This window comes from Macrobrachium nipponense, chromosome 9 (genome assembly GCF_015104395.2).
Source record: "Macrobrachium nipponense isolate FS-2020 chromosome 9, ASM1510439v2, whole genome shotgun sequence".
Taxonomy (NCBI): Eukaryota; Metazoa; Arthropoda; class Malacostraca; order Decapoda; family Palaemonidae; genus Macrobrachium; species Macrobrachium nipponense.
In genome coordinates, this window is record NC_061110.1 from 7,484,456 (window position 1) to 7,494,583 (window position 10,128).

Below are 10,128 nucleotides of genomic sequence, written 5' to 3' on the forward strand. Positions count from 1 at the left end.
TTCTGTTCACCATTGAAGCTTTCCTTCGAGGAAGACTTCTCCTTCACTCTCTTTGATAGAGATCGAAGGTGGTCGATCTCCAATCCTTATTTTGTTTTCTTGAAGGAAAGAATTTAGGATGGAGATCGTTGTTCAGAATCCTAAAAATATACTACGTATATTAACCTCGCGACATGATTCTACTAAGCAGTTGAATTGTCCGAGGGGTAGGCGCATATCCTAGTTAACTACTGGATTGCGACTTATAAGAGAAGTATTCTAATTGAACTCGCAACTCGGGGTTGCCTGCAACCTCCCAGGAGTTTTTCAGTTTCAATTTTATATACTTATGGTTTTGTCACGACAACACCATTTAAACTGTTATATTTACCGAAATTCGTTCGCCTAAATATAATTGCTCGAGCATATCTTTTATGCTCGGTAGTTCTAGCCGAACGCATTCCTTCGTGGAATAATGGATTACCTGGCAACTCAGGATGACGAGTCAGCGAGAGCTCAGGCTCAACTACTGCGTATTGAACTGCCTGATAGCAGCTCAGTATCAGCTGGGCCTCCGAGATTCACGGTCATGTATGTCTCTCTCTGCCCTGCTTTGATTGACTACCGAACCGTATCTCTGCCCAACAATCATGGACTTAGGTCTCTGATTAACGAGGATTCTCGCAATAATGAAGGACCCATCTACTGCTGTGACGCTAGATTCCATCGCCTTCGACATTGCGAGAATTTTCAACAGAGATATCTCTTGGACTCTTTCATCTTTCTGTTTACCGCACTGGTAACAGAAGTCTGTACAAGTCTCCCGCTGCATCGCACTGCGATAATGCGAATGATTTTGCAGACATCTGAGTTTGTCTTCAAAATATCTCTTATTTGTAGGTGTACAATTGTTCATTGTTCAACCGAATTACGAGATTTGTTAGAAGACATCGCCTACTCTCCGACCTGACAGCTCTACTCAAATGTTCAGCCCATGAGAAGCAGTTCTTCAGGCGGCTTTCCCCTGTGTTTTCATTACTGAAGAACGCCCCGCTTTCATTGCAACTACGACTTCTCGGCACGGACAGCAATGAAATAGCGGTTAGCGTTTTTCAGTCAATTGTAAGCACAGGTTATGAATCTTGAGAATCCTTCTCTCGATTCATCTGTGAAGACGTAGGCTGCATTCGATATCTACCTTCGTCTTCAACGGTACATAGTGTTGTTTCTCCTTAGCTGAGATTCAACAACCATGAGATGTTTTACCTTCAGGGACCTCGGTCTCTAGAAGGCAATTGACTTTCGCCTGTTGGGCACATGCCTTAAGAGAATCATCACCTCGCTGTCCGGCATTGGTGACAAACAAATACATTATTTGTTTGGTCTCTCGGCATAACCCTTTAAAGGCGAAGGTCACGTGACTTACTCGGATGCTTTGAGTTTGTTTGACAACTTGCCTCCTACCGAACGCAGTCAGTCGGCAGCTGTCAGAGCGCCCGAGTCAGTTACGAACTACGCTGTTGACTTAGTTCGGTTGTTACAGAGCAATCGTTACTTCGTTTTAATAGCTTGTCACAGTACCCATACCATTGACACCCACCATGGAGTGTCGGTGTCCTATCCACTACCGAGAACTTCGCTGCATGGGGATAGGAGGATGCGAGAGACTTCGTGACACACGGACAGACCAGTATGGGTACTGGACATCACCGAAGTAGAGAAGAGGGATAGGTCATGCGACTATTTCCTTCTTTTCCTCTGAGGAACTGCATGACTTCTCCTGCGAAGTCAAGCATCCAGGGATGGGGATCCGTGACGCTCGATTTCGTACCGAACTTCGTAGCGAAGACTCAGAACCCTTCGGTCCCTGACGATTGGTTTCGAGTCGTTCACAATCCCCTCCCTAATGGACTTCACCGCCTCGATGCGAAGGAGATGCTGCCTTGTCCGCAAGAACTTCTCCGTGGCGCAGGTACTGAAGGCAGGGGTCTGGTCAACCAGACCACATGCCCTTCCTTCTACCTTCGGGATATTGCCCACAGGTCCTTGGATCTTTTTCCTTGGGACCCGTGGGTGGCTGCTCAACACGTTGTGTAGCGAACCCAGACCCTCGCAGGCTGAACAGCATCGAGTCCTGGTGTGACCATAGATGGATGAGTGAATGTAGAGTGTGACTGGCTCCTCTTCCCATCTTTTTCTTTCCCCTCTACCTGTGGTTAGAGGGGGGACACGGTCGTCCACCCTGCTGGATAAGACAAGATGCAGGTGAGCTACTCAACAGAGCCCCATCCTATCCCTTTCACTAGGGATAGGAGCGTATATCCACCACTTCCTCCAACAAGGGGGAGGAAGTGGATGCCAGCTTGAGACAACCCATACTTTATGTTGCCTCTTGCAAACAGGAACAAGTTCTTGCTTGCTGGTACGAAGAGATACGCTTGCCTCTCTCTTAGTACTCGGCCCAGAGGTCTGACCATTGATCCTGCGGTGCACACCCCCCGATCAATCGGACAGAGGCTTGGATCCCTCCCTCGCTCTTACGACCAGGGAGGCATTCCAGGGATGGACGAACACCCAGTCTGTTCATCAAAAGACTCAGATTCCTCCCACCAAGAAGTGAGTCTTCCTAGTTGTTAAAGGACCGATGGTTTTGTATTACGTATCGGAACAAATGACAATTTGTCGAAAATTGCATTTTTCCTAACTATACAAACCTGAGGTCCTTTACATATAGTCCCTCCTCATGCCACCCCTCACTCTGCGTATTTTGCATGGGCCAAAAGCAAAAGTGATTTGTTTACCTCCCAGTCGCGCGCCCAAGCAGTTAACTACCTTTTGTCTCCCCTTGTTCGAAGCTTACGACCGTTCCAGCCTGCCGCTAGCTACTTCCTATTGTTAAAGGACCTCAGGTTTGTATAGTTAGGAAAATGCAATTTTTCGACAAATTGTCCATTTTTTGGAAGAATCGCGTCCTCTCAAGAGATCGTACATGCCGACTTCTTCCCAGGATGAAAGAGTTTACGAACAGGAGGGTTGGAGTAGCCCTGAGGTCTTTTCGTCGGAAGATGAGGACGCAATCCCTATCAAAAGGAAGAAGATTTTTCGTCCTTTAGACGTGTCCTAACCGTGAGATGGGCGGTTTTTCTCCTAATAGAGATCTGCGCTTTGTAGACGTCAGGATCGCTCTCCTATTCGTAGCAGCCCAGTGCGTCCTCGTTCGCCGCCTCCTCAGGAGTTTCGTCAGGAAGCGGAAACTAAGGAAGTGTTACGAGATATGCAGGAGAAATTAGCAGTCCTTGTTAAATCCTGGGAAAGACCAGAACAACCTTCGGTTAGACGTAAGGACTCTTCTCTTTCAGTTAAGTCATCCAAGAGGACGCAAGATAAACCGTTGCCTCCTCTTTCTCAGGCGGCATTATCTCGTAATCCAGGACGCAGTGTGTCCTATATGAGGGACGTTTCTCCTACGCTGCAGGAAGCAGGACGCAAGAGGAAGAATGATGGACGCATGGTGGACGCAGTGGTTGCAGTGGACGCAGGACGCAGGCGGCAGCGCGCTGATCCGCCTTATTCCCGACAAGACGCGGAAGTGCTTGATAAGGAGGCAGTTTCGCATTCGCTTTCCAGGCAAGCTTTGGAAAAGGAACCCGATATGGATTGTTTTTAACATTTGGATTTCCAGGATATTTCTTCTCAGGATGAAGACTTAGTGGATTTTTCGGAGGAGGACAAGAATGTGGAAGCTCCTTCCTCGGATTACAAGAAGCTAACTGAGTGCCTTCTTTCGTTGTTTGAAGGAGATTTTCAACCTTCTGCTCCCTTATCTCCGCTGTCTCAATTCTCCAAGACGAAAGCACCCAAGAAATCTACTTTCTTGAAAATGACGCTGTCGATCACAGCTAAGAAAGCCCTTCAACGCATAAATGAATGGTTGAAGGAGAAGAGAGAAGGGGGGAAAACTTCATTCGCTTTTCCACCGGCCAAGTTAGCTTCGAAGTCTGGTGTGTGGTATGCTACGGGGGAAAGTCTTGGCCTGGGAGTTCCTGCCTCCTCCCAGGGGGACTTTTCTAATATCGTGGATAGTTCCCGTAGGCATGCCCTACACGCAGCCAAGGTGTGGTGGACTTCATCAGAGTTCGATCATTTGCTGAAGGGCATTTATCGGACTTTTGAAGTCTTTAATTTCCTCGATTGGTCGTTGGGGGCTTTGGCACGTACTCTAGAGATTGAAGAACCTTCTGATTTGGGTTTACCCAGAAGCATTATGTCCTGTATGGACAAAGCCTTGAGGGATGGGGCTAATGAGCTTTCTTCACTCTTTACGGCAGGTGTGCTGAAGAAAAGATCGCTTTTGTGCTCTTTCGCTGCTAAAGGAGTTTCGAATGCGCAAAAGTCGGAGTTGATGTTCTCCCCACTTTCAGGACAGCTTTTCCCACCGGACATCATTAAGGATATCGCGCTTTCCCTTACACAGAAGGCTACACAGGACCTGCTGACGTCTTCAGTAAGGAAGTATTTGCCCTCAAAGGTGGTAAAGAAGACACCGAAGGAAACAAGGACAGCACAGCAGCCCTTTCGGTGTAGGACTTTTTCCCGACCAGCCTTTAGAGGGAAAAGAGTTCCTGCCAAAAGAGGTTCGAAAACCTCAACCAAACAATGAGTTCGAAGTCCTCCAGACGTGTGTTGGGGCCAGACTTTTAGACTTCTGGGAAGTCTGGCAAGCAGAGGAGCGGATCCTTGGTCTGTAAGTGTAGCGAAGGAAGGCTACAAGATCCCTTCCTAAAGAAACCACCTCTCGCTACAGCTCCGAGAGCCCTAGGGGCTCATTACATCGATTTAGAGAAGAGAGAGGCTCTTTGGCATCAGGTTGTCAGTATGTTAGAGAAGGGAGCCATAGAACCTGTTCTGGATCACGAATCCCCAGGTTTTTACAACCGTCTTTTTCTGGTACTGAAGTCTTCAGGAGGTTGGAGGCCAGTACTGGACGTAAGTCAGCTAAACTTGTTCGTAGAAAAGACCAAGTTTACGATGGAGACGAACGATTCAGTGCTGGCAGCGTACGTCCAGGGGAACTGGATGGTGACGCTGGACCTTCAGGTGCGTATTTCCATATTCCGATTCATCCAAGGTCCAGAAAAATATTTGAGATTCGTGATCCAGGACAAGATATATCAATTCATAGCCCTTTGCTTTTGGGCTTTGAACGGCCCTTCAAGTCTTTACAAGGATGATGGCGAACGTGGCGAAGTGGCTTCATCTGTTAGGAGTCAGAGTCTCTCTCTACTTGGACGATTGGCTCATAAGAGCACAATGAAAGCAGCAATGTCTGGAGGACACGGACCTCACATTGGAATTAACAAAGCAGCTGGGTCTGATGGTGAACCTGAAAAAGTCACATCTGATCCCCACACAGGACTAGTTTATTTGGGGAGTTCTGATATCCTCAGTGACTTTTCGGGCTTTTCCGTCCCCCGAAAGGCAGACCATGGGCCTTCGGAAAGTGCAAGAATTCCTATCGAAAGACCAATGCTCGGCGAGAGAGTGGATGAGCCTGCTGGGGACACTCTCTTCGTTAGAGCGGTTCATTTCCCTAGGGAGACTTCACATGAGGCCCTTACAGTTCTTTCTGAACGAAGTCTGGCCAAGAAGATCGCAACCAGATTCCTTCCTGTTTCCAATTCCTTTAAAGATAAAGGAGGAATTAAAGTGGTGGCTAGCCCCGGGAAGGTTAGCAGAGGGTACGTCACTCCAGCAGAGGAACCCAGACCTGATATTATTTTCCGACGCGTCAGACGTAGGCTGGGGAGCGACGCTGGGCCCTCGAGAGGAGTCAGGCCTTTGGAACGAAGAAGAGAAAGCTTGGCACATAAACAGGAAGGAACTGATGGCGATTTTCTTGGCTCTGAAAGCGTTCAGACCGTGGATCAGCGGCAAAGTGGTGCAGATCAACGCGGACAATACCACAGCTCTGGCATACATACGCAAACAAGGAGGGACCCACTCGTTTACGCTTTGCAACTTGGCGAAGGAGATTCTTCTGTGGTCAGAGAGAGAGAACGTCACCCTGACTCACCAGGTTCATTCAAGGAGAAGAATGTCAGAGCGGACCTGTTGAGCAGGGAGGGACAAGTGCTTTCGACGGAGTGGGTCTTGCATCAACAAGTATGCCAGAGGCTGTGGAAGCTTTGGGGCAGCCCAGTGGTGGATCTTTTCGCTACCGCAGCGACGAAGAGGTTACCGAATTACTGTTCTCCAGTTCCGGACCCTCTTGCAGTCGCAGTAGATGCCTTCCTACTAGATTGGACGGGGCTAGACGCGTATGCATTTCCCCCGTTCAAGATTTTAGGAAGGGTAATGAAGAAATTCAGAGAAAGTCAAGGAACAAGGCTGACTCTAATAGCTCCATACTGGCCGGCCCAAACGTGGTTCACAGAGGTACTGGAATGGACAGTGGATTCTCCGAGAAGTCTACCACGACGAGTAGATTCTTCAAAACAACCCACTCGACAGGGTTCCACAAAAACACCCTCGACAGGTTCCCCACCCTCGGCCTGGGTCTGACTGCGTTCAGACTATCGAAAGACTTGTCAGAGCGAGGGGGTTTTCTAGAGAAGCAGTGAAGGCAGTTGCGAGAGCACGAAGAGCTTCAAAACTATCAAAGAGTACCAGTCAAAGTGGGAGAACTTCCGTAAATGGTGCAGAATCGGAATTTCTTCATCCAGTACCTCTGTGACCCAAATTGCAGATTTCCTTCTGTATCTGAAGAAGGAAGTGGGTTTGGCAAATCAAACCATTAAGGGTTACAAATGTATGTTATCTTCAGTGTTTAGGCACAGAGGATTAGATCTGTCCAATGACGTAGATCTTAGAGATCTTCTCAGATCTTTTAATACGAAGAAGGATCGACATTGCAGAGCTCCTTCTTGGAATCTTGATGTCGTACTCAAATTCTTAGAAACGGATAGGTTTGAACCTATGGACAGTGCTTCTTTACGAGAGCTATCGAAGAAGACTATTTTCTTGGTAGCCTTAGCTACAGCTAAAAGGTTTAGTGAGCTGCAAGCTATTGACAACAAGTAGGATGGAGCACAACAAGCAGTTTGTTTCGTTCTAGGAGGAATTCTTAGCCAAGAATGAGAATCCTTCACATCCGTGGCCAAGGTCATTTGAGATTTCAGGACTGGCTGATCTAGTAGGTCAAGAACAGGTAAGGGTTCTTTGCCCAGTAAGAGCCTTACGTTACTACGTAGAAAGGACAAAAAGCATTAGAGGGGCCTCAGGTTCTCTCTGGTGTTCTGTGAAAGATCCTACTAGACCCATGTCTAAAAATGCTATGGCTTTTTTTGTAAGAGAAGTCATTAAGGAAGCACATTTGCTTTGCCAGGAGAATGCTTCGGTTTGCTTAATTAAGGTTAAAGCTCACGAAGTGAGGAGCGGTAGCTACGTCCTTGGCATTCAGAAAAAAAATTTAGTCCTCAAGGACATTATAGACTCTACGTTTTGGAGGACAAATTCGGTCTTTGCTTCGCATTACCTCAGAGACGTGAAGACAACTTTTGATAATTGTCGAACGTTAGGCCCGTACGTATCCTCAGGTACAGTACTGGGCAAAGGAGTTTCCACCCCATAACCTACTAACATGCTAGGCTATTATTTTAATTAGGTTATAGTGTTTTATGGTTGTCTGAGAAGGTTATTGCCTGCTCAGTTTATGGTGTAGTATTTTGTTATAGTGATTGTGTGTGGTTCAGGTGACTAACTTTCCTAGCATGAATGCCCGTGGTAAATGAGGGCTAGGGTTCTCTGTCAGCAAATTGGTCATGTCCAGTTGTCAGACCCTTGTTATTAGCTTTCTCAACAAACAGGTCACATCCTAGTTGAGAGATACTAAGGCTTTAGCAGGCTAAGAAGCAGGACTACGAAAGAAGTCAGGTACCTTAGCAGGTAAGGAACCTAATAGTAATTTTAAAAATTAGCTAATTTTTAAATTATGACGATGTTGCTGTCTATGACCCACCTCCAAATGTGTCAATCAGCTATATATATACCTGCCAGGTAAGTGTCATGCATAAAAATGATATTGTTATGATACAATAAAGTTTTATGCATACTTACCTGCAGGTATATATAATTAAATTCCCACCCTCCTCCCCTCAGGAGACAGGGTTCAGAGAAAATCTGAGGAAAACGGGAATGATTCCGAGCACCAGCGCCACGGGAACGGGGTGGCGATCACCTGAACTACCAGTGTACTAGCGGTTGCCCCGAGTTTTGAAATTCTGCCAGTGCGATAAGAGGATAAGCTATATATATACCTGCCAGGTAAGTATGCATAAAACTTTATTGTATCATAACAATATCATTATCATATAGGCAAAATTAACAATTAGCAAACAATTTTGTGTGTGCAGGGTTGAACGTACTACATTAAATCTAGTTCTCCTTTTCAGATCAATAGCTTACAGTGGTGAGCACTGCAGAAAGATTGTAAATGAAAGAGGCATCTTTCACATTTGCAATGCAATAACTGGATCCTCTAACAGCCTTCTGATGCAGGAGGTTTTCAAAGCCTTGACTCACTTTCTCGCATTGCCCATCCAAAACATGTTTGAAACAGGTGAGTTTTTGTTCCATATACAGTATTGTTAATTACGAGCTATATTCTGCTCAGTAATTACTTTATCAGTACTTTTAGTGAAGAAATCCACAGTGGTGTAGATGCAAATTTATATTTTAGAAATATATATACAGAAGAGAGCTTTTGAGAACCTGCTTGATTCTCCTTCTCAGCAGATTGAGAAGGAGAATCGAGCTAGTTATTGAAAACAATCTTCTTTATATATATTTCTAAAATATAAATTTGCATATACACCACTGTGGATTTCTTCACCATTTCACTGACTCATGATATTTTACAAGTATATTGTTAACTACAATCTATATTCAGCTCACAAATAACATTTTAGTCCCAGGCAAACAATCACTACTTGGCCTTACTCAACAGAGGTAAAAAAAGCAAATGAGTCAGGGAAACATGAAACTAATTCATGATGCATATTATCCATTATGACTACTGCATATTTTACTGTTACTTTTGGCCTGAATTATCTCTTATAAATTGTGATGTTATTTGAATTTGTTTTACATTTTTAAAATGAACCTTGCATCACCATTATGTAGCTTTTATTTCCAGGCCAGCAGTAGTCAAAGCTTTATAATGGAGAGGTAAATATTTTAAGAAATCTTAGATATTTATATTTTTGTTGCAGATCATGGAAGGTACTGACAATATGACCATATTGAAAACAATAGACATTGGGGATATTTCTTTGCTAGAGCAAGTCCTTCGGATGATATTAAACATCGTGCGGGCATGCTCAGAGCTCAAGAAAAACAGTAATTTTACGTTGACATCAAAACTTATGGATGACCTTGCAATGGCTCAGGCGCCATCAATTATAGTCGCAGAGTTGATGAATCGAAAAGTGCACGATATAAGTAAGAAAAATATATTTTTTTAGTCAGTGTTTGATGTCGTAAGTCTTGTTTTTTAAGCTCCCTCATTGTATATATGTTTTTAAGCTCCTCTTATTATATATCATTTTTTCACCCATTATATACACTTGTAATGTGCAAGGGACTCATTTTCCAAAGCTTGAAATTAGAAAGGGCTCCTTAATTTTAAAACTCAAATGTCCTGTCATATAAGGAGTAGGGATTAATTCATCTCTTATTGTTTCACTAGAGTTGAAAGAATTTTACTGAAATAAAAATATACCTCTTGCATGTATGTGCCAGATACTTATTGGGAAAGTAGGCCAATTGAAAAAATTATCAGTTCAGTAGGAATAGAATGCTCACTACCATCAATGGTAGATGGCGGATAGCTAAAAATCCTTTGTTCCGACACGGCATACAAACCTTCGGTCCTTTTACAATAGGAAGGTACTAGCGGCAGCTGGATAGGTCGTAAGCTTTCGAACAAGGGGTTCGGTAGTTAACTGCTTGTCCGACAGGCGCGCGCGCGCGACTGGGAGGTAAACAAATCACTTTTGCTTTCGGCCTCACAGCGAGTGGACGTGTGTGTTCGACGCTCTCTGCCCGCTTCTCGTCGTCTGCTTTCTTGAGTATATGGTTGTGTTTGTGTAT

The 10,128-nt window shown here is 45.0% G+C and overlaps 1 protein-coding gene across 1 annotated transcript in view; it reads left to right on the plus strand.

Annotated features, from left to right (window-relative positions):
* LOC135218604 (uncharacterized) overlaps positions 1–9,183 on the plus strand; it is a gene marked incomplete at its 5' end in the record, with an annotated part of 28,501 nt that extends 19,318 nt beyond the window's left edge. The window contains 2 exon segments of the mRNA XM_064255033.1: positions 8,430–8,596; positions 9,173–9,183. Of these exon segments, the coding sequence (XP_064111103.1) occupies positions 8,430–8,596; positions 9,173–9,183 (178 nt within the window).
* Between the last annotated feature and the right edge of the window lie 945 nt (positions 9,184–10,128).